Source organism: Sceloporus undulatus, chromosome 7 (genome assembly GCF_019175285.1).
Source record: "Sceloporus undulatus isolate JIND9_A2432 ecotype Alabama chromosome 7, SceUnd_v1.1, whole genome shotgun sequence".
NCBI lineage: Eukaryota > Metazoa > Chordata > Lepidosauria > Squamata > Phrynosomatidae > Sceloporus > Sceloporus undulatus.
In genome coordinates this window covers 22,145,411-22,170,995 of record NC_056528.1, presented here as the reverse complement: position 1 = coordinate 22,170,995, position 25,585 = coordinate 22,145,411, and the positions used below count along the sequence as shown (strand labels likewise).

Here is a 25,585-nt window from a genome sequence, read left to right as displayed (position 1 = left end):
AAGAAGGAAGGAATATCAACAATGTAAGAAATGTGGCAGCGGACAGCACCATAATACTAGCAGAAAACATCAAAGATTTGAAACAATTACTAAAGAAAGGCAAGAGAGAAACTTGTCAAGTTTGCTGGTTTGTTGTTGAATATTAAGAAAAGAAAAAATCATCACCACAGAGGAGATACAGAAATTCAATATAGATGGTAAGGAAATTGAAATAGTTAAAAGATTTCCCATATCTTGGATCAATCATTGATCAGAATGGGGATTGCAGTGAAGAAATAAAAAGAAGCTTGGGATTGGGAAGAGCAGCTATGAAAGAACTAGACAAGATCTTAAAGTGCAAAGATACCAAGCTGAATACCAAAGTTAGGATCGTCCAAGCCATCGTATTTTCCATCACCATGTGTGGATGTGAGAGCTGGACAGTTAAGAAAGCTAATAGAAAGAAAATCAAGAGAGGTGGTGCTAGAAAAGGGTGTTATGGATACCATGGGCAGCCAAAAGGACAAACAAATGGGTTCTAGAACAGATCAAACCTTAACTGTTCCTGGAGGACAAGATTACTAAATTGAGGTTGTCATACTTCGGCTGCATCATGAGAAGAATAGAGTTTCTCCATCTTCTGTTCCCAGTTGTGTGGTCTAGCTGATTTTTGGACTTAATGCAGAGTTAGAGGAGACAGATCAACTTTAGGCCATTGGCATTTAAATACCAATAGTAATTAAAACAGCATTTTTTCACTGGGAATAGAAATATCATGGGACTATAAATAGAGTTTAGAAAATTTGCTGTGGGGGAAATACCATGGAACAAATACATAAAATCCCAGTCAGCGTGAGCTAAGAATATTCTGTTTGTCTGTTCAGGAAATAAGATGCTGCTAGGAAATCATCTTAGAAATAAATGCACATTGTAAATAGCATGACTAATGTTGCCCTCTGCATACAGATTTCTAGTATTCAAGAAAGAGAGAATTTTTGGTTTTGTGATAGAGACTGGGAAACAAACAAAAAAGCTGATTCATGTCCTTCAGACTTAGACTCCTGAAAGTAACGCAAGGTGATTAATATGGTATGATTTATCTAATAAAACTTTGTGGAATTCTTGAAATAAGATTATTAGATGCTTAACAAACCATAGCTATCTATTTACACTGGGAGTGTTGTAAATTTAGCATTAACTGTGTTCCAGGAAATGCTGGGGATTCTTGGAAGGTCCAAGGCAGCTTAATAAGATTAGCAGTGATGGACAACTTTCCCTGAAAGACCCCTTGTTCACTGCTGCTGATATGCCTTTGCAGTATACATATGCATCTAGTGAAACCCAGCAGGCCTGGCCAGTGCATTGCATAAAGGAAGCATGTCCCAGAATCCTCTGCAGTCCACAGTATTTTTGTAACAAAACATTTGTTTAGAGTATTTAAGCCCTGTTTTTCAGCTGAAGAAGTCTCTCAGAGCAGCTTGTGAAGATTGCTATTCAGATAGTCTTGCTCTCAGACATTCAATGTAAACGACATGGGGGAAATGGAAAGGGGAATAAGGAGGAAAAAACTAGACACTCAGAAACCACTTCTTCATTGCAAAATTAAAACAGCTTAAAGAATGGAGGAGCCAAATGTTGGTCGCCATATTCTCTCTGTTCTGTAGTCCAGTGGAATAGCTATTGCTATATGCCAGCTGAGAGGTAGGAAAAGCACAATGGAACTGGCTGATGGATACCCCCCACTCCCCAAACTAGGTGCACTGACATAGAAAGGTATAGACATTGACCTCTCAACAACGACTATTTTGGTGCCATATGCAGAGCAGTCCCAAATCTGCACATAGCCCTGAGATACTCCTGGAATATTTGCAATCCTTGTCCTAGTTTCCATGTTAACAGGTAGATAGATTGTCTTTTATGGGTAGCCCTCTACTGAACTGCTAGATAAGGCTTTAACTCGATTCGCAAGCTCACTTGTGCAGAAACACCTGTGATTAGGATGCTACCTCTCCTGCTGCTTTTGTCCTTGCCAAGCAACATGTAGGAGACTGTGTTGTGCCTACACCAAGCACTACAGTATTTGCATATTCCAGCGTCTTGAAGCTCTCTTAGTTTTTAGGTCAGGGGGCTGACATTTTTTTAGTCCTTATAATGTTTAGTCATTTTGAATACAAACAATCTATTTTACAATAAAAATACATATACAAAGATGGGGGGAGAGAAGAAGAAAGTGCAAGGAAGAAGAGAGAGAGAAAGACTACAGTACAGAGAATGGCCCCCTTGTTGTTGTTCTTCCTGTGGTAGGCTAAAATCTTTTTATGCAGACAGGCTTTTAAAACAGAAAGTTTTCAAAGAACATGCTAAAGGCTACTGTATTGTTTCAACTAAGCTGTTTTAAAGAGCTTTTTATCTTTTTAATTGCATTTTATTCTTTTAACTTGTGAGTGAATTGTTTTAATGCTGTAAATAGTCTATTTCAATGTTCACTTGTTCGGTGTTTTTAATTGTATTGTTCTTTTAAAGTGTGAACTGCTTTGAATCCCAATTTTGGGGGGGAAACAGGATGATGATAAACAAACAAACAAACAAACGCAGCAGAACTCTGCTTTGATGTAGCTCTAGCAACCCATGTGCATTTTGGCACTTCGCCTACAGCCTCCACCTCCAGATAGCAGAGCTTACCAATGCAAAGCATTCAGCACTTCATTATTTCTCTGACCTGAGTGCCTTTCACAGATTAATTGATGTGTGGGAGGAAAGGCATCTGCTATTGTAAAAAAAGTTTCAATTATTGCTACAAAACTAGAAATAAATGAAAAAGACCTACTGACCACTGTCCCTCTTCACAGTCTCTCCTCTCCAGTCCCTTTATTTTCACAGTTGCTCTCTTTCCCCCTCTGTCCCATTTCTTGTTTGATGAACACATTTTGAGTTAAACACTCATTTTGAAAGGAAAAGCTTCGATTTGCCATCAAGGATATGGAAAATTGGCCTTCATGACTGTCACTTACTCAGCAGTGAAGCTACCTGGATGGCACCCAACCTTGCTTTGCAACAGGCAGTGGTTCCAGCAAATAGCCTTGATGCCTTCTTTGAGTCCTGGATGAGCCCTCTCATGTCTTTGCTGAATGACAATAGTTCTCCTGGAGACATAATCTTTCCCATTGCCACCTGGAGATATCAGGGTAGAAGCCAGGATCTTCTGTATCAAAAGCATTCTCTCCCCTGCCAAGTTTCTTGTGGCATGTTCCACACTGTGGTGCCCAACTTTTTGTAAAGTGTAAATACAGTGGGCCCTTGATATCTGCTGGGGTTTGGTTGCAGGACCCTCTGGATACCAAAATCCGTAGATTCTCAAGTCCCATTAAATGCAATGGCATAGAAAAATGGTATCCCTTCTGTAAAGTGGAAAAACAAGGTTTGCATTTGGAATTCATATTTTTTTTAATATTTTCAAGCTGTGGATGCTTCAAGGTATGGATAAAAAAATTCATAAATACTGAGGGTTGATTGTGTGTATGTATATAAAGTGTGCCCCCTGACCATGCTTCAAACTGCTTCCATACGTCACCAGAGCTTTCCCACACTTATGCCGTGCTGTTTTTATGACAGTGCAATGATGCACATTTTCTGCATTAAAGCGGAGTACCAAAGCTTCTTTTTTTGCTACTGTTTTTAGCCCCGGAGCATGGTTTTGTGTCAGTTTCCACCTGGTTTGGCACTGTACATCATCTGAACAGTTAGGCTTCAAGACAATTTGAAGCCACTTTATTTTACCAGTGCAGACAACTCCTGTATTCCCTATTAGGTTCTTCTTATACCTATGCAGTTGTTGTGCACAAGATGTGCATATGTTTATTGGAAGCCTGGGAAATATTGCTCTTTTTCTACCTTCTGTGATGAAAGGAAAAATCTCTTGTGATATAAATTTACCTATGGTTGCTTGTTGCATCAGTTCAGGCTCCTGTCCTTTTCTGGAATTTGTGCTTTTTTGCATTTCTTTGCTTGCACTTGGATCTCTTTAATGCAGAGAGAGTTGTACTCTTCAGTTTCTGCCCTTCTTTCCTGATCAGTTGAGCTTTTTGTTAGCTGTAGGGGTAGCAAAATAACAAATAGGGCATTGGCTGAAACCTTTGGTTCATAGACTGATTATGGCAGAGCAGTTGAGCTCTGGATCCTTCCCATAGCGCTGACATTATACACAGTTTTCCGGATACTTTTCCTTGTGTATAGATTTTATTTTTGTAAGATACAATTTTAAGCTAACAATTATCATCTTTTTTTTAAAGAACAGGTGCTTATTTTTTGCTTTGACAAATAGATAATCTTGTGCATTTGTAGAGCTGCTAGGATAATTTTTATGCAACTACTTAATGTACTTGGTAAAAAGCTATTTCCAAACACAGTTAACCCCATTTGGATGTTGAAATTCCTCCTTCCCTGTTTGCATTTATTCATCTTTCACAGCCACATTTTTGTTTCATGTTGAGAATATTATGGACTCTGTAAATAGTTTTGAAATGCCAGTTTGTGATATATGGGCCTCTTTAACACTTCCCTGATTTATGTGTTCTACAGTGAAAAAAGCAAAGGAAGCAAATCAGCTTTTTTAGGGGGGGGGGGGGGTGGGGAAGAAAATGATGCCAATCTTCACTTTTCCAGCCTTAGCAAAACAATACTTTTATCAATCAGATCTGACGGATTTTGTTTGCATTTTTTGAAAAATGCATTCACAGTTTAACTGTTTGAGGTGCATATGGGCAATTTTAAGAATTGCTTTGGGTCCATTGAGACAAACCTGAACAAAACTACTCACCTGATTGCCCAAGAATTATAGGCAGGCTGTGGGCTCCAGGAGGGTGTCTTCTGTGGGGATGGGGGACATTTTGCTGCCTCTACAGCCTGCACAAACTGTAAGCTTATAGAAAATTGCTTGTTACTCTTACCTGGCCAGTGGCAAAAAATTCTGTGAACTAGATTATTTGTGGGCTTTATGTGAATGATTTTTCCTTGCTCATCAACTGAAAGAGGCTATTACAGCAACTAAAAACAACCATAGTAAGATAGACTCAGCTCTTAGCTAAGTGTAAAGGGCATGGTGGAAGTGGCAGTGTAAAGGGCATGGTGGAAGTGGCAGTGTAAAGGGCATGGTGGAAAAGGGAAGGTACTGGGAGAAAAGGGGAAAGAAGAGGCAGACAGGGGCACCCATTCCTAGTTCCTAAGTTCCTTGGAAAGCAAACTGAGCGAAAAGCAGCCAACTGTTGCTGGAGTCTCAGCTGAGCTGGAGAGCCCCTTCCCTCCTCATTCCCCCCACGGCAGCCTGAAGGATTGAATTGCTTCATGAAATGCAAGGCTGCTTCAAATTCCTGACCACCAACTTTGACCACTCAAATTTTTGATGGCTTCTAGATAATGCAGCATTAATAATGTGTACAAAAATGAAGATAGTCTAATACCTTCTAATACAGTACTGAAGAAAGTTTTAAAGATGTTTATGTTTCAAATGGATTAAACTAGATGTTTTGCTTGCATCTGTTTTAAAATGTATTAGCATTAAGAAGAATTTGTAGAAAAGAACAGTTCTTAATATTAAAGTTCTATTAATGTCTGCTCAGAAGGTAGCCCTCTTGCGGTGTTTGTTTCCAGAAACGGTATGTATATAGGATTATACATTTCTTCTCTTTTTCTTCTCCTTCCTTTTTTGAACGTAGAGAGATCCTGTAGCACCTTTGAGACTAACTGAAAGAAAGAAGTTGGCAGCATGAGTTTTTGTAAACTAAAGTGGCTGTACAGATTGCCCCTAAGGAGAGGCATGCAGCCACCCCTTTCCTGGCCCGATCAGAGATGCGGCAACCCCATGCTCCAGCCTTTGGAGAGCACAAAAAAAGAGCTACAAAAAGCAGCTCCTTTTTGTGCCTTCCAAGGGGTGTCATAACCGCAGCGGCGTGGCTTCATGATGCCCCTTGAACACTGCATCATGTGGATGCAGCACCGGAGGTGTGTCATGATGGCGCACGCCATGTGGACTGGTACACACCAAAATGATGCCATGAGGGCGGAGTTAGGGCATCCAGCGTAAGGATGCTGTGCCCTGACTCTGCTCTCAGGCCAGCGCTTTTTGCTGGTTTGTAGAGGGCCTAAAGTCTACTTCCTCCAGTGCATTTGGACATGAGGAAGTAGATTTTAGTCTACAAAATCTCATGATGCCTACTTCATTCTTTCAGTTAGTCTCAAAGTCTCAAAGGTAAAAGATCTCTTTACATAATGATTCTACAGTATGTAAACAGCTGTATCTGTGAATTCCTTTTTGGTATTTTCCTTCAAAGTCCTGGGTCTTGAGATGATCTCTTGATGGTCAAGGCACTATGTGGCAATCCATATTTACTGCAGAATGTGGGGTTGGTTTAATCATCTCTGCATTAGGGCAGGATGCACAGTGCACATCTCAATATTAATTCTGTACTTCAGCTTTAGTTTTAATTCTGATTTCTTTGCTTTAGATTTTCCTTCAAGAGGCCAAGGGCATATCTGTGTAATCTGAGAGTTTACAATTTGTTTTTAAAATATACTCTGAGATTCTAGTGCACCTGGTATTTACTGTATAGATGTTTACCCTGACCCTCAGCTATGTTGCCACAGTTACAAGAAACACACTTAAATGACAGAAAATCACAATATAAGAAAATACAGAATTATATAATCAGAATAGTAAATTCTGGGAACAGTCAAAATTGAAAGCCTGGGTGAATATAAAAGGTATTTTACGATATTAAAAAAAAAATCCAAGAATGTAGACTTTGATTGAAACTCTAGCAGAAGGAGCATTAATGTCTCACACTTCCCCCAGAGAATTCTAGGTGGCATATTCTAGTTCCAAACATGTACAAGGAAAACTAGCACATTAACATATATCCATTAAGAGGATGGTTACTTTTTTCTTCTTCTTTCAACGTACTATATATATCGGTTTTAAGTTGAAAAATGTATACCCCAAAATTGACTCTAAAATTCTAAGTTGGCTTATATACGGGTTAGTACAGTAATACAGTGCGCCCGTTTTTTACGCGGGGGATCCGTTCTGGACCCTCCCCGCATAAAACCCCCCGCATATGCTTGAGCCCCATTGAAAATAATGGAGCTCATGCATGGCATGGTGGCGCAGCGGCATGCATGCACCACAGCTGCACACCCCATTACTCTTAATGAGATACACCGCCCCGCACGTTCCCGTGGGCTCCCTGGCGGCTTTCAGCGTATGCTGAAAGCCACATATGGTGCATCCGCATATGACGCGGGTGCACTGTACTGCTTAGAAAGGTCCTGATTGATTCCCGATGCCTTACTGTCCATGCCTTGGGAGTGATCTCTGAAAGAGCTGTCAGGGCAGGGTGTGTGAGTGTGTGAAAGGGGTAATTCCCTTCTCAGTCAGATGTTAAACCGTCTCAGCCCCTCCTCCACCTCTGCCTCTTCCTCTGGATTTCTCTAACCATGGAACACGTATTTCCCTTCACTTCTTTCCCTTCTCAATCTGACGTTAAAACTCTTTCCCCCTGCTCTGGATCTCTCTGATCACCAAACACCCCATTTCCATCCACTTTCCTTCCCTTCTCAACCTGATATTAAAATGCTGTCCTCCAGCACCAGGGGTGTGGTGTTAGGTACTTGAGGAAGGTCTCGAGAGGAAGACTGTAATTTCCTTTTGTTTTGTCCTTTACATCCTTTGTTCCATGCCCCTAAGTTTTACCCTCAACTTATCCATGGGTCATGTCAAAATCCATGATTTTGGCCCTAAAACCTGCCCTTGGCTTATAAATGAGGTTGTCTTGTACACAAGTATATATGATACTCTTATACCCACAGTCAGTTCAAACGACTATTCCAAAGAAAATGAAGCCTGCAAGGCAAAGGGGTAATATGTCCCAACAAAAGTAGATGTTGTTGTTTTTTTCCCCCCAGTGGCACTTACAAGCTTGTTTGCTGAAGCTGGTCCACAATTTTGTGGGCAGGCTAAGGTGTAGTAATGGATCACTTTTCCTGACAGAGAAAAGAGATTGCAGGTCAAAGATGTGATGGGTGTGTTGATGTGATTTATTATCCTGGTATATTATATGCCTATAGTACATGCAATCAGTTCATTTTCTTGTTATGGTTTGTCCATTAAAAGGGATAAAAGTTGACAGAGCATGGTGTGTTTACTCTGACTCTAATTGTGTTAGACATCTTTATGCATATTGCTGATTTAAGGTTGTCATCTTGATCCACCAGAGATTATTCTCTCAATATTGTGGTTATGACACTCCCAGCGATAATTTAAGAGCACATTGAGATAGGCAGGGGGTTGTGTACGTTTCCTCTCTTATGATCTCTTACTCTACCCAATACATAAAGAGAAAGTGACATATGTAGCCTGTTCCATTACACAAAAGTCCATAGAACCAAAATAGTGTTAAAAACACAAATGACTGTTTTCTGAACTTGCAGCCCTTCTGACTAGTCAAATAAAATTTTGACTGTTTGATTTGCTGGTTAAAAGTTCATTGTTTTCTATAGAATGTCTTGTGTGCAAAGTAAGTTCTGCAGTATACAATACACTAAAGGAATATTACATGAGTTTACTATGCATGCTCCTGTCATCTTAGAGTCAGGTGATATAATTCACCAGTAGGCCTGAACTTTTTCCAGGGCATGAATTGTGTATGCAGAATGTCCGTTTGACCTCACATGTTCCTCGTAGAAAATGTGATTTGTAAACTTTATTAAAAGTGCCACAACAAACAAACTACAGTAATATGACCTGCATCTGAAGTAATTTCCAGAGTAGTTCTGATATTGTATTTCTGCTGGAGTTAGTTTTCAGATAACTAGAACAAATTATTATTGAAGAATCAATAATGGTGGTGATGGAAATGGCGTTGTGTCTACAGTAAGTTAAAGAGTAACAGAAAACTTGGCCCAAGGAGGTCACAGGCTAAAATCTGACAAAGAGGAAAGAGGAGGTGAAGGGAGTAGGAAGGAGAAGGAAGAGGGGCAGATTAGTTTTTGCTTTGATTCTGCTCAGTCTGGTCCAAATAGTTATCAGTGCTTGCCTTACCCATCACTTCTTCCAGAACTTGCAGACTTGACTCTTCCTCCTCTATGATTCCACTCTGCTTCGCTTCCCTTCTGTCTCACCTTTCTAGTTTGTGAGCCTGAGACAGGGCAGATGGCTCATCTTCACTAATGTGCCATGTCTACCACCATCAGGAGCATATTGCATTTTTGACTGATGTGAACTGTTTTGAGAAACAAGTTTTTCTCTATAAAGCAGGCTAAAAGCATGTTTGGTGAGGCACCAAAACAGCAACCAAGCACCCTACTTTAAAAGAAAAATGGGATTTTGATGGAGAAGAATTCTCAGTTTTTCTTGCTGTCATGCTCAAATCATGGTACACATCTAGGCCTGTCCAGCACAAGAAAAGATGTGGGTAGGATAGAAATTTAGGCTGGTGATGGGGCAGAAATGATCTCTTTTGTGCCTGCAGATAGATCAGTCCTTATTTCTCTTACTCGGGATGATAAGACATTTGCAAAACCTCCACATGCTTTCCATAGGACTTTATTTTGAGGAAGGCAGAAAAGAGGTGCCAGTTAGGCTGTGTTGGGTTTTTATGGCAAGATTTTTAAAGAACACACCTCTGAATTTTGTTTTCAAACACTTTCAAATGTGCTTCTCAGGACAGATATTTCTCTGTTTTAGTATTAGCGAGATGCACTTCCACAACGCTGAGAATCCTTCTTCTTGGTAAAGCTCACTTGTATGTTTTTCCCCCAATCATTCAGCCAGAGAACTTGGAGTTAGCATATCTGTGGAACTGTCAAATTTAAAACAAACAAACAAATAAATAAATAAATATACAATCCTATTTAAAAAGCAGCACTGCTCTTGTTTTGTCATATAAGTTTTGGTTAAATATGTTATCTTAAATACCATGATGTGCTACACTAGCAGCAGAAAGGCTAGCAGGTGTTTAAAATTCCCCGAGGCACGATGTTTTTTAGGAATGTGCTTTAATAAGGTTTCCAAATCTTGGGGAATCAAGTTTTCTGGGGCTGATTTAGAATGACAGCATTCAGGGGCAGCAGATATAAACACATTTTAATCTGAGAGTTCTTCACTGTTCAGCATTTGAAAGCAAAATGGAATCCGTTGTTGACAGTAGTTTGATGGAGGCAACAGCTATGTCTGACATCGTAACTAGAGGAAAGCAGAATGACATGTGAACGAGTTTTTATTTGAAGAATATGGTTAAAGACAAGCCTTGGAATTGTTCCATGTAAGCTTTTCAGTCTTAGCTCCAGTCCCCTATCTGTTTTGAGAACCAGCCTTATAACAGAAAATTTACTTAGTATGGGTGGTGGAAGAAAAGGAGGTGGTCATTGAAGGAGCAGATGCATTAACAAGTGGCAGAGAATAGTTTCTTGCCCTTCAAACAGGGAACTCAAAGCAGCTTCAATCAGTGGGACTCAGGGTTGATATGAGTGATTATCATATAATCAGAGTTGGAAGAGACCTCAAGGGCAATCCAGTCCAAACTCCTGCCATGCAGGAATATACAGTCAAAACACCCCCAACAGGTAGCTATCCAATTTATGTTTAAAGGCCACCAAAGAAGACTTCTCCATGATCCGAGAGAGTGAGTTCCACTGTTGAACAGCTCTTACTGTCAGGAAGTTATTTCTTCCTAATGTTGAGGTGAAATCTCTTTTTGTGTAGTTGAATCCATTGCTCCCTGTCTTCATCTGTAGGGCTAACAGAAAACAAGTTTGCTCCAGCCTCAATAAAACATCCTTTCAACTATGTACTTAGACAGGACTATCGTGTCACCTCTTAACCTTCTCTTCTCCAGGCTAAACATACCCATCTCCTCAAGTCTCTCCTCATAAGGCATAGTTTCCAGACCTTTCCACATTTTGATCACCTTTCTCTGGACATGCTCCAGCTTTTCAACATCCTTTTTGAATTGTGGTGCCCAGAACTGGACACAGTTTTTCAAGTGAGGCCTGACCAAAGCAGAATAGAGAGGGGCTATTACTTCCCTCAATTTAGACACTATACTTTTATTTGATGCAGCCTAGAATGATACTGGCTTTTTTAGCTGTGCATCACACTGTTGACTCATGTTCAACTTGTGGTCTACTAGGACTGTTAGATCCCTTGCACATGTGCTCTTGTCAACCCAAGCATTCTCCATCCTATATTTATACATTTCAGTTTTTTGTACCTTACATTTCTCCATGATGAAATTAATTCTGTTGGTATTGGCCCAGTTTTCTAATCTATTAAGGGAAACGCATCTGGAACGGAATGGGAACTTGCGGCATCGGCGTTCTCCTGTGTGGTAAAATGCCGCCTTCCGTTTCCATTCCGCCCCCTTTTGTAACGCACCAGGCCCGTTCCAGGGGCCTGTACGATAAACTATATAATTTGAAGGCTCATTGCCACTTGCTTAATGATCTAAACTAGCTCATGGTCTCTGGACTCCATTTACCAGTTGATCATTTACCATGTATTGTCAGTTCAGGCATTGTGCCAAAACCTGATTATGTTTCCTTAACCATAGTTTGATGTGATGGCTGAACTGTGCTATTGACGCCTCCTGAATAAGCATGATTTCTCCATCTTGGGGAAGTGGCCATGTGTCATGAAATGGCTATCATGGAGATTCTTTGGTTGGAAGGTAACAGCATTTGGTGCAGTCATGCTGGCCACATGACCACTCTAGCAGTCCTTGGATAAAGCTGGTTCTTCAGCTTAGTAATGGTTACGACTAGACATTCATGTCTTTATTAATGTTTTGGTTCCTTTTTAGATCTCTCTCTCTCTCTCTCTCTCTCTCTCTCTCTCTCTCTCTCTGGCTTCAAGTCACCTGTTGATTTGTGGCAGCCCCATGAATTTCATAAGGATTTCTTTGGTAAGGAATACTCAGAGGTGATTTTGCCAGTTCTTTCCTCTGAAGTATTGCCCACAGCACCTGGCATTTGTTAGAGGTCTCCTTCCAAGTACTAACCACAGCTGACCCTGTTAGCTTTCAAGATTAGATAGGTCTTTGGGTTATTTAGGGAAGGGAAGGAAGACCTATAGGGCAGGGAAAAGTTTTCAACTGAAAAGAATGAGATCTATTCTGTGAAATACAGTGCATGGTGCTTAAATAATGTATGAATCACGTTGGGCAGGAGCTGCCTGTCAGTTTTATTAACTTTGACCTTTTCTCCCATTATAAAGATGGTTTGGTAAATATTTAATGGGCCCTTATAGATCCTGACAGTTGGATCTCTGTTCCTGGAAGCAAAAGTGGGTGGGCAGAAGAAATGACTATCTGTATTACATTTGAATAACAGAAGTAGATTAATCAGGAGGAGCTGGCCTCCGAGGACAAAAATGCCCCCCCCCTCAATAATCATAGATCCCTGTGTTGTTAGAAATGCCCTCCAAAAAAGAAACCCTTCTGGGATGATTCAACATGGGAATCCCTTTCTGAATGTCTTAGCTCAGACTTCAGCTCTGATTAGCACCAATGCCTGTGTCCTTTCCATTGTGCAGGATGTGTCTAAATTGGGCAAAGTTGCCCCAGTGCCACAACTTGGTATATAACAAGCCTCCTCTTCCCAAGTGGTGTCAGCAAGGTCTAAACTTCAGAGCTTGCACCAATCTTAATAAGATGCCGAGAAGAAAATTGAAGGGAATGGAAGGTGCCTCCGCTCCAAAGTGGACTCTCCTGCCAAGTCCATGGTGCTTTTTATTCTATAAAAGGTACACATATTGCTCTCATTGCAAATTCTAGGAGTGGAGATCGAAAGCAGGAGTGCCTGACATTTTGAAGCATTGTCTTTCAAACTTGTACTGTCCCTTGCGTTCATTGATTTCCCATTTAAGGAATCTGTGGGATAAAAACAAATTTGAACAAAATTCATTGGCCTAAAATGAGGGTGTTAGAGTGAAATGATACCCCGCCCTCTCTCTAGCACAGAGTAGTTCTGCTTTTATTAAGAATGCTATGCATCTTCGTATTGCTGTCTAGATCACATGATAAATTGACCAAGTAAATCAGAAAGGGTTTTTTAATAATATTTTTATTCAATATACAACTGTGTATACATAAAATAACACTTTTAAAAAATCAGAAGAACATAAAAAACAAAAAACAACTCCAGACCAATCATAAAATACACACACCAAAGAAAACAAACAACCCCCCCCTGCAAAAAAACAATGCTCCACATACTATAATGACTTCTTTCCCTTAACTGAAGATCATAGCCCACAATTGCTATACACTCATCCCTCCACATTTGCGGCTTTGACTTTTGTGGCTTTGATTATTCACGGATTTTATTAATATGTTGTCTCTAGGAATATCTAGGTCCTCCAGCGCAACTCTGTGGTCAACTTTAACCAAAAGTCGCTTAAAAATTTGGCCTTTAATATTTACTCTCCTTTTTCTCCCTTCTCTTACAACACTTTTGAGAACCTCCAACATCAGTAAAATAACAGAGGTGATAAAAGGCCACCCTGGCTGCATCTGGACTGCCTCAATGCTATGAAATTCTGGGAATTGTAGTTTCTTGGGGCACCAGAGCACAGCTCAGAAGTCCTATAAGCATCATTCGTTCTCCAAACCCCTTGCATAATGTTCTATATAAAATTAACCATATAACAAATAATGTCACTTGGTATAATTATTTAATTTCATTTTTCCAAATAGCATTTGTTGTTGTAAATGTGCACCCTGAAAATTACACTTAATTTTTTTATGCTGTACAAAGTGTTCTGAAACTTGATCCATCACTTGATTCTTCTCTGGATTGGTCAAATTCCAAGCCCTTATATTTCTCAGTGATTAAGTTCAGTAGGTGGGGAAATTGCACTGGTTTGCACAGGATGGAGAAGTGACTTCTGATTGGCACAGTTGTCATAGATTTGGGCATTGGGAGACAAGGGTTGGGATCCCATTCAACCATAGAAACTTACTGGGTGACTTTGGGCAAATCATGATTTCTCAGCCTCAGGCAGGCAAAAGCAAATCACATCTGAACAAATTCTGCCAAAGAAGACTCTTAGGGTTGCAATAAATCAGAAGTGACTTGAAGGCACACAACAACAACAACCAAACTGGGACGAGAAGATCTTTTATAAGACATCCATATCCACTTAGTAATTTGCTCTGAACAATACACTTTTTTGCCTATTGGCACACGAAATACTTACTGAAATGAAGTTGGCTGCATTCATAGTATTATGGCAAGTGAGGCACAGCGCATTTTCCTTGATTAGTTTGTTCCCTTTGCTTATGGAGAACACAGTCACTTCCTGTAATTGAAAACGCATTGCCTCAATATGGCCCAGTGAGGACTAGGCATGCTCAGTGCTTGAATCCCTAAATCTTGGATGGCAGTTGGCAATGAAAAACAAAAAATAGAAGGGGAAAAGTGAATTGCCCTGTTTTGAGTCCCGAACAACTTATGCCACACTCAAAGGAGGCCTCACTAGCTGACCAGGACTAGAGACATATTCTTCTTAGGGTCTTTTAGGGTGAAGGAATTGTGATGCAAGTCCCACTTGTAATTCAGCATTTTCAAAGTTACAAAAATTGCAGAACTTGTCTTTCTAAATACAATAACATCCAAAATCTAATTCTTTGTCTAACAAAGGACAGAGACAACCTGGATCCCAGAGGAAGTATCTTTTTGTGTTGCTAATGGAGTTTAAATTTTACTTCCTAAACACTTTGTCTCTCAGAACCCAAATGGCCAGAAGGAGGGCTGAGGACATCTTGACGAAATGTAGGCCTGTGACTCTAACATTGTCATATTTTTTCTTTCTCTTGTATGATCTTTAGTGCTTTTGCCTGATGAACAAGCCAAAACCTTGCAACATTGGTTGGCCTAATAAAGGCACTGTTGACTTTTGGATGTTGTTGTACTTTGCTGTATGGCCAACACAATTACCACTGAATATGTGTTTCTAAGGTGTCTTAGTTTCACCTTTTTAAATCCCCCATTAATTTTTTGCAGTGGAGGGCATGCCACTGTGTGCGCCTGAGGCAATGCACAATGATTCTGGTATTTCTACTATGAAACCTCTCTGTGTCTTTCTGCTGCTAGCTTTGGGTTCACTAAGAATAAGAGCAAAACTGACCTTCACAGGTTTCTTGTAAAACCCCATACTGTTTCTTGATATTTCGATGGGTATTAGCAAAATGCCAAATTGCCATCTCCCTAAGTTGATAGGTAATATCACAGGCTAGGTCACACGTCTTGTGAAAGTGCTGTAGTTCCAGACAAGTGTAGGAATATTTGCCAGAAGCCCATAAAATGCCACGTGGTAAATGTTGATCCGTTTTTCTCCGACAGGATACTTTACTGGGGAAATACTTTGCCCAGAGCTTTTGTTAAAAGGCGCATTTTTGTTCTAGCTTCAGCTCATGTTGTGACATGTTCAAAGGTCAGACCCAAGTGTTGCAGTGACATAAAAAGAGAAACTTTTTTGAGGCTGACCTTTTAAACTGATTCTGTACCTTTTCTCTACGTCTTCCCATTTCTAGCTGCAATACCATGCAGGGCTGGCATCTGGTCTTCTGAATCAGCAGTCTTTGAAACGATCTGCCAACCAGATGGGGGTATCTGCCAAACGAAGGCCAAAGGCCCAGCCTACCACTCTGGTGCTGCCACCTCAGTAAGTAGAAGGAGAGCAAGTGTGTGTGAATGAGCAAGAAGAGAGAGAATGGGAAACTGATTATGCTTAGTGTTGGGGAGGTTAAGCATTGCAATACAATATCATCCTGGGATCTTCCCTTTGTGTACTAAACTATGGGATGGGAACTTTCCAAAACCACTGAATGAAGAAGATATGTGAGCTTCTCTCTGCTTATACCAAGATGTTGATCCTTTGGGAACCTTCCCAGTGAAGGGCTTTGTGCATATTCCATTTGAATGTGTAAGAGTTGCTTCTTTCCAGCATTGTCCCAGGATGTCTGTTTCCTCCAAGAAGGCAAAGGTAGTGGGAGATGGATTTGGCCATTTCAGTCCTTATCAGAATATAAATCTTGCTTGAAGAATGGGCTTTTCTGGTAGTGGGGAGGGGCTTCTCAACAGGAATTACACAGAGAATATAATTTTCCTGTAGAAGATGCTGGGATTTGTAGGCTTAGTTCAGTAATCTGCAGAGAAGAATTCTCAACCAGGGCTGGGTTACTGGTCCCTATCTGAATTTTATCCTACTTGCTGACCAGATGACAAGATCTGGATCTAAATGGATGACTTTGGCCTGTTACAGACAGCCAAAATAAAGCTGCTTTGAGTCAGAGTGGAGGTATGGTGTTTCAATGATGCATGCATCCTAAGAGTCCAGAAGTTGCACCAAAGTCACGCTCCACTCTGACTCAAAGCAGCTTTATTTTGGCTGTCTGTAACAGGCCTTAATTCCTCCTAAACCCTTTCAGCAGTCCACCTATTCACAATATGTTAATGTTATACTAGAATTGGGACTTTTTGCAGGAAACAAGCTATTATAATGATGTTTAGTAATGGTATGAGTACTAGTAGTCAGCAATTCAGGTTGTCTGGTTCTGTTGCCAAGTTCATTTTTTAAAAACTCATAAAAGTACATAACAAAGCTTATAAATTAATAAACTACTAAAATATTTAGTGACATATATAGGGAAATTATCACAATAAGAAATGGAGCATAAGACATTAGTGTGGGGCTTTGAACACCCTTCTCTCAGAAGTACAGTTTTTCATGGAGCCAGATTCATTGAGGTATAAACTGTGTGCTGCTGAGTACCTGATTTTTGGTGTAATCAGCAAACTCCGAGTGTACATAGCTCTGCGTCAGAGAACCCCTAGGAATTCAAAGATTTTGGGACAAAGACAGAAAGAAATTACTGTCACCACTCACCTACCCTTTCTGATGCTTCATGAAACATATGATGCATGTGAATTTTTGCATGTATCTATACATTCAGTGTATAGATTTAATGTATTGGTTCATGGAGAATGGAGCTATCAGTTGCTAATCACAGTAGAGAGAAATAGTTTCTCCAGTACCAGAGGTTGTGGTTTTCTGTAGACTACTATCTGGAGGGCATGGGTGTGCGGTTGTGGTTTTACATATATTGCATCTGAGCTTCCCAGAGGCCTCTGGTGTGCCACAGTGCGGGGAGAATGGACAATCGAATCATACCATCTCAGATTTGGAAGGGGCTGCAAGGGTCATCTAGTCCAGCCTCCTGCCATGCATGATTAAACAACTAAAGCACTTCTGAAAGATGGTCATCTGGCCTCTGTCTAAAGACCATCAAAGAAGGAGAGTCCATAACTCTGTGATACGTATTTGGTGAGCAGAGCTCTTCTACGTTCTTAAATTCTTAGGAATGTTACTGAGCTGTAGTAAAAGCCAGCCACTTGCTGAGATTTAGAAAAGAGTGTTTTGATGGCCTAGAATCATAGAGTTGGAAGAGACCACAAGGGCCATCCAGTCCAACCCCCTGCAATGCAGGAACTCTCAGTCAAAGCATCCCTGACAGATGGCCATCCAGGCTCTGTTTAAAGACCTCTAAGGAAGGAGACTACCACCCTCCGAGGAAGTGTGTTCCACTGTCGAACAGCCCTTACTGCCAGGAAGTTCCTCTTAATGTTGAGGTGGAATTTCTTTTCCTGGAGCTTGCATCCATTGTTCCTGGTCCTGTTCTCTGGGGCAGCAGAAAACAAGCTTGCTCCCTCCTCAATATGGCATCCCTTCAAGTATTTAAACAGGGCTAACATATCACCTCTTAACCTTCTCTTCTCCAGACTGAGAAGTAGTAACGAACTATTGGAAAAAGAAAATAGAAAAAGAAATAAATGTGGAACAAGGTAGTGATTAGAATGAAAAAGTAAGAGAAAGTGAAAGAAAGAATACCAACAATAAAAGAAGAAAAAGGAGTTTATAAAAAGGAAAATAGGGAAAGATATAAGGAAAATCCAAAAAGAAGAAGAATGGGCGATAAGAAGACAAATAAGAAGACACATTCTCCACACTAAGGAAGGAAAATAAAAGAATCAATGGAGGTTTAGAAGTGTAAGAACAAAAACAAAAAAGTGTATAATAAAAAAATTACGTATCTTTTGCGCTTTTAAGAAGCAAAAAATTAGCTGCCACTTTCATGGAATGGAAATCTCAAGCTTACTTATTGTATATGTATAAACCAAAACCAAGATGTAAATATATGATTGTGTAAGCATATTTATTTTTAATTTTAAATAAATACAGTTTAAAAAAGAAAGAACTTGACAGTATACTAAAACAGGTTGCTTGATAATCATGGAAGATTGGGATGCCAAAGTAGGTAGCAGAATAAGCTCAAAGACAGTAGGAATATTTAGTTCTGAGAATTCTAGAGGCTCAACTTGACATGGCATTCTCGATTAATATTGGGTGACCTGGAGCACCAAATTTTAGGTTTTCCCATACACAATCTGCTTCAAGTTCTTCCTAACATTACGCTAGGCAGACTTCAGGACCTCTTGTTTTGAAGCAGTTGACCTTTAGTTTGGGGACTTTGAAACGGGATAAAAGCTCTGATCTGCTTGCCATATATCAAGGGGCAAGAGTGTTGGGGTGAGTTTAGAAGAGATGCTGATGGGAAGAGGGTTCAGTGAGCAACTTGTTCTCTGGCTCCTTAGCTGCAGACGCTTGGAGATTGAGGGATTACTTTTAGTGGGAATTTTGTAGCACTTTTGGCTGAAAAGTAGATTCAAAGGCTCAGATAACATTGTTAGTGGTTTCACTCTGTCTCTCCAGTTTACTCATTATTCTCTATCAGGCTGACAAGAAAAATGGAACAATCGCCAAAATTAAATAATTGCTCAGAAATGAGGATGAGCTGCTCATCTCTTTGGACTGTCCTTTTCTGAGAAAATGGATTTTTCAATTAGACAGAATTCACCTATTCGACAACTTGATTTATTGACTGGTCATAAATACATTTTTGGAAAAGGGCCTGGCAAAAGAGATAGAACAGAAACTTTTTTTTAATAATTTAAGTATTTACCTTAATGCTTATGTTTCACTATTTCCTGTGTTGCTTTGGATGATAAATCTCTCAAGCTCAGTTCCACTTGGCTTAGCACTCTTGCACTTTCAAGTTCCTTTTGAATTCTGCGTGGGATTGCAGTGTTTTAATCCGTATAAAAATTTGTACAACTTTTAATGCATGGTTTTAACAGGATTTTATGCACTTATGTGTGTATACATTTTGTGTGCATAATTTGTATCCATTCAAGAGTGTGCAGTGTTGCATGCACCTTTGTAAGTGTATGTCTAAAAAGATGTTCCAATGAATAAAGTATTTTTTATGCATTTTAAAATGAAAAGATATTTATGAACATTAACTGCAGAGTAGATTTTTGCTAACAGAACAGCATAGTGCAGTGATGGTGAACCTATGGCACGCGTGCCAGAGGTGGCACTCAGAGCCCTCTCTGTGGGCACATGTGCCATCGCCCCGGCACAGAGTTTGCCAAAGTTTGTTACGAGAAAGCCAGAGGGACATGGCACTTTGCAATAAATAAGTGGGTTTTGGGTTGCAGTTTGGGCACTCAGCCCCAAAAAGGTTCACCATCACTGGCATAGTGGTTCATATTTTGTGACCAGTGACCTGATCCTTTATTCTGCTGAACTCCACAAGTAGATGCAGCAGTACCCACACCATTCACAACTTGTCAACAAGCAGCTCTTGTATTCAGAGGCAGCTAGATGGCCGAAATCTTTCCCAGTGGGGCACCACATTTGGAAACGCCATTCATTACTTACTATGGCTTTTAATAATGCACTGTTGAGCACATAAAGATTAGTTTTTATAGAGCCAGGCATGCAGGCTGTCAGTACTGACTGATCTTTGAATCTCCCATGTGGTCTTTGGGAGCTTTTCCCTGCTTTCCTGCTTTCCTCTACATCTAGTATCCTTAACTTAAAACGTCCAGAGTTAAAAACTTTAAATGCTCTGCCTCTTAGCTTTGGAGGTGGGTTTAGTTTCTAAATTTTGTTTAGGCTACAGAATAACAAGACCTAGCAACCTAAAGTAAAATAAAGTAATCATCTGAAGCTAATATTTTTTAAAAATCAAACTGATGTGCTTTAATATCTACAATTAATCAACTTTTCCTGCTGAAAACAGATCATTGAAAGTATTCCTGAAAAGCGTGCTTCAGAATTTCATTTTGTATGGCTTGTTTTCCAGATGGTTTTAGAATTGGGTTATTATCTATCTTTTTTACAGCTGTACACTCTTGAAAGTGTACTATAATTGAGATATTGGAGTCCTTGATATGGAAGCGCACTGTGCTGTAACATTTGTTGTTCTACAGGTAGTTGATGGTTTAGTATTTAGCAAACCAAGGGCTCCTATTAAAACTTTCCCAGAGTGAAAGAAGCTAAAAATGAACTTCCATTCTTCCAAATTTCCTTAGTGTTATGCATAGACTGTTCTCCACACACCCACACCATACTGGCAAATGCTGCATTAAGTAACAATATTCATTAAATACCACAGAGATGATATGCAATAAAGAAATAATCCATAGACCTGAGTTTGTGCTTCTCCCTAGAAGAGTTAATATAATTAAAGATTAAAATACTGTGTGCACTCTCAACATGGAGATACCTTTTTGTACATGATGGGAATTGCATTAATAAGGAAGAGATCATTTTCCAATAACTTGCAGTATGAAAGACTCACCCAATATCCCTCACTCATGGTGACTTTATCATACCATTCCTTTAGTATTACTTTTTCAAGGTACTAAATTAGCAAGTGTAAAAACCCTCTCAATTCCACAAAATCGATGTCTGTCTCCTGCATTCAGTTTCCTGCTTTAGTTAAAAGAGTTTGAGTGGTTTTTTCTGGTAGCTGCTGCTGCTGTTTTCAGATATGCATTTGTTTTCATACCTGAAAATCTTTCTTACTTCACCCTATCCTTCTTTACAAATTGCATTTGTTTTATATTCTTTGATATTCATAGAATCCTAGAGTTGGCCTGGTTAAAGGTCCTAAGCTTTCCAGCCCAACCCTATTTTGCCACAGACAAAGCACTTCCAACAAATGGCCATTCGTTCTCTGCTTGAAAACTTCACCACTCTCTGAGGCAGCGTGTTCCACTGTCAAACAGCTCTCACTGTCGGGAACTTCTTTTTGGAGTTGAAGTGGAATCTCTTTTCCTGTAGTTTGAATCCATTGCTCCAGAGTCAGCTCTGGAACCACACACTGATAGTAAGGCTGGGCACCTGCGGATGCCCAGCCCTACAGAACCCTAATTTCTGCCCCAGGCTGGCACAAAGCACCAGTCTCTACTGGGCCAATGTTGACTGATGCTCAGCTTGTGGTCCACAAAGACTCCTGGATGCCTTTTGCATGCGTTGTTGTCAAGCCAGGTGTCTCCCATTTCATTTCATTTATCTGCATAAGTGCATTTGTCTCTATTGAAATTAATTTTGCTAGTTTTGGCCCAGCTTTCTAATCTATAAAAGGTCATTTAATTTGTGTCATCGGCAAATTTAATAAGCATGCAATCTATTCCATTATCCAAGTCATTGATAAAACTGTTGAATAGCACCGGGCCCAGGACAGAACTTGTGGCCATATTAGTTTGGCTAGCACTAACCACTGCCTGAATCCTAACTTTCCCAAGCCTTTTCTTGTTCTTAGCAAAATGTGCAGGAACAACAAATGAGCTCACTGAATCATGTCTGCATGATTTATCACAATTTGACACCACTTGCAGGAAGTCAAGTTTGCTGTGTTTTCGCAGTTGTCCCTTTAGCTCACTTGCTTCCACTTAACACAGCCATTGTGTAGCTTCTTTTCCATATGTGTGTGTTCGACACTTTCTCATCGGTCCACTATGCAAACTCTCTTTGCCTATATAGGTTTTTCTAGTCTGTTAGATTTGACTGATTTTTATTTAGACTGTGATTGCTCTCCTTACAAAGAGTGCAACATGTGGGTTTCACAGAAATTAAAAGAAAATATTTTCATTGTTACAGAATAATACTATCCTTCTGGTTATTCAGATTTCATTTTTATACTTCTATTCACATATTATGCTGCTACATATTTACTTACAAAGCTAATTTATTTGTTTGTTTGTTTGTTTTGCACATGTTTTTATTTTATTACTGAACATATGCTAATTCAAATCTCAAACCATCTTTCCATAAACAATAACTTACCATCACCTAACTAAAGTAAACATAGTAATAGTAATAATAATAATAATAATAATAATAATAATAATAATAATAATAGTGTTTATAACAATAATAGGGCTTTAGGGGTCTGTAGTAGACCCCCACAATGACACCACTGTTGTTTCTCTCCCCCTGAATTTTTACTCAGATGTTCTCAATTTGGCATCTAGGATTTAAGTCATGGATCTCTTCAGAGGTGTAATCATTCTTGACATATAATGCTACTCCTACTACTGTACTCTCTAATTTGGGCTGTTTCTCTGAAATAGGTTATACTCCTCTACTACTACAGGTTATATCCCTCTATTACTAATAATACTCTTTGATTCAGGGGTTTGACATTGTCAGTTATTTGGGGCATTGGGAGGGGGTGAATGTTCTTTCCAGTAAGTGTAAAGAACACACAAACAGGTTGTGGGGAAAGTGAAGTTAAGGGAGGAGAAGTTGGTGAGAAGAAAAAAATTGTCATGGGAGGCAAGAGCGCAAAATGCCAGGATCAGAAAGGAAGGAAGATGTTGAGAGAGGAATTGAACAAGAAGGAAAGGGAACGTGAAGAGTGAAAGAAATAAAGACAGACAGAAAGGTAACAACAAATAAGTGTGGCCTTTGAAGAGTATTCTACACAGGCATTGAGGACTGCTTGGTTGTTTTCTCATAATAAATACCTCTGAAACTTCCTTGTTCTTCTGTTCTCCTAACAGGACAAGGTGTGTCACCACAACGGCACAACAAAGAAAACTTCTAGTTCCAAAGGAACACTTTTGGAGAGAAAGTGTTAGAAAGTGTTTGGTAGAGAAACTAGAGTTACTGTAATTTCACATGCCAGACCACCAGTCTCCTGCCTGATGGGCAATCCTGGGTCCCAGCAGGCAGCAAGGATTGTATCAGAGATTAATACCCGTAGCAACCCATTCTTACAGAATCCATCAAAAGGAGGAAGTGAGGAAAAAGAGGGGAGCGCATCTTCTGCTGTTGTTGTCAGTCCATCTCTGGACTAAGAACAACAACAACAACAACAACAAAAATGCAGGGCATAATTGCTGCTCTGTAATTGCTAACTTGTCTAGAACAGAAAGAAAGTAAGTGGAGGCACCAGTCAGACACCAGTCAGAGAAGCAGGAACATGCAGGTAGCCACGTTCAGAGCAAAGGAAAGCTGCTTCTTGATCCACTTCTTAGACGATGCTCTGGTGGTGCAGTGGTTAAATGCTTGTACTGCAATCACTCACTCACAAACCACAAGGTTATGACTTCAATCCCACCCAAGGGCTGAGGCTCGACTCAGGTTGGCATCCTTCCGAGGTCAATAAAATGAGTACCCAACTTGTTGGGGGCAATAAGCTTACACATTTCAAACTGCTTAGGGAGTGCGTACGTGCATTGATAAGTGGTATAGAAATGTATTTGCTACTACTATGGCTATTAGATGCCACTGATTACTGGGTAGTTCTGAGATGTTTGCAACCAGGGAAATAAGAGAGCTGAATTGTGTGGCCCTGTACAATGTGGCAATTTCTCCCTGTTGTATTGACCTGGTTTTGAATTAACAGTAAAAAATGGTTTATTCTTATGCATGCAACCTGTGCTTTGTTTCACTCTGTCTCCCCTCTCATTTATGGCACAGCTGCAAGAATAACCACAATTCAGCCTGACAGCTATCAAAATTGTTTTCTATGATTAATTTTAATTGTGGTTAGTTGAAACAAGCTAGCATAAGAACCTTTAGCTTGGAGTTGATTTACTTCGATTAATCCTAATTCAACACCTTTTGTCAGAGTTTGCATTTAATGACAAACTGCTGTTACTCCCAAAACGGAAGATTCGAACTCCTCCTCCTGTTCATGTTGGAGAGAACCTGAGAATGCCAGGCACACTCCTTGAAAGAAGCATGTGAGATTCTCACCACATTTGAATGAGGGCATTATTTTCAGTGCCCATCCAAAATCTGCCAACTCTCACTTCTGGCAGTTTCCATCATTCTGCACTAAAATGCCTTTCTATTTGTTGAAATGCTAAGGCTGCCTTTAGTAAACTTCTTGTGAATTAATGTGGATTACAAAAAAGAATAGATTAACAATAAGTGTTGATGTTTGATTTTATATTTCTACAATTTAATCTCAGCAAAAGGATCTGTAGGTCTTAGATGCCATAGTGCAGTGATGGCAAACCTATAGCACACGTGCCAGAGGTGACACTCAGAGCCCTCTCTGTGGGCACATGTGCCATCGCTCCAGCACAGAGTTTGCTAGAGTTTGTTACTAGAAACCCAGAGGGATATGGCACTCTGCAATAAATAAGTGGGTTTTGGGTTACAGTTTGGGCACTCGGCCTCTAAAAGGTTCACCATCACTGCCATAGTGTGTAGATTTGAGCGAAATGATCTGATACAATCCACATCTGCTTATCTGGAGCCTGAATAGAATATTTCTTAGTTGTGTGTAGGATTTGGAAGTGCAGTGGCAATAGGAAGAGGTGGTGCTGTATTCTTTGTAATTTGGATCATGTATTCTTAATCTGTTATACATCTTCTGCCATATCTACAGATTTGGGAAGAGGGCTTTAGATGGCACATAAGGAGGATCAGTTTACTAGGTATTCCAACTCTGTGAAGTTAAAAGCTTTCATGGCCAGCAGCCATAGTTTTTTGTGGGTTTCTTGGGCTATGTGGCCATGTTCAAGAAGAGTTTATTTCTGATGTTTCGACAGCATCTGTGGCTGGCATCTTCAGAGACTGCTGGCTTAGAAGACAGCTGGATACACACACACACACACACACACACACACACACACACACACACACAGTGTGTGTGACCCTGGGTCTGGAGGAATTCCATGTTAATCTGTGCATTGCCGCATCAGTATCCATGGAGCTTGCGATTTTGACTTACACGGGGTTGCTGGAGGTAGGCAGAGTTACTGAAAAATGCTTCTATAACAATGTAAAGTCGAAGGCTTTCATGGCCGGCATCCATAGTTTCTTGTGGGTTTTTCGGGCTATGTGGCCATGTTCTAGCAGAGTTTCTTCCTGACGTTTCGCCAGCATCTGTGGCTGGCATCTTCAGAGCATCTTCTATAACATTCTAAAAGGTCCTGAATGATGTACTACACAAGCACAGGATGATCCATTTGTGTGAGCTCACAGATGACCAGTCAAAGAACTACCATTGAAGTTAAAAAACCTATCCTTCTCACTTGCTGTCACTGTCTGTGGGTGCAGGCATGCTGGTGGCCTCAGAAAGTCCATGGCCCAGCAATGTTAATAAGCAGATCATGTTGTAAGAACTGGCACATTTAAATCGGACTCATTAGGGAATGGCTGAATTTGGCCAAACAATAAAAGTGC

The 25,585-nt window shown here is 40.1% G+C and overlaps 1 protein-coding gene across 3 annotated transcripts in view; it reads left to right on the top strand.

Annotated features, from left to right (window-relative positions):
- Positions 1–25,585, top strand: part of MED27 (mediator complex subunit 27) — a 103,795-nt gene that overhangs the window by 24,579 nt on the left and 53,631 nt on the right. For all 3 annotated transcript variants that reach the window (XR_006104996.1, XM_042478990.1, XM_042478991.1), the window contains exon 3: positions 15,561–15,691. Coding sequence is in view for 2 of the 3 variants with exons in the window: in XM_042478990.1 (XP_042334924.1) it covers positions 15,561–15,691 (131 nt within the window). In the remaining variant the exon portion in view is untranslated. The remainder of the gene's footprint in view (positions 1–15,560; positions 15,692–25,585) is intronic.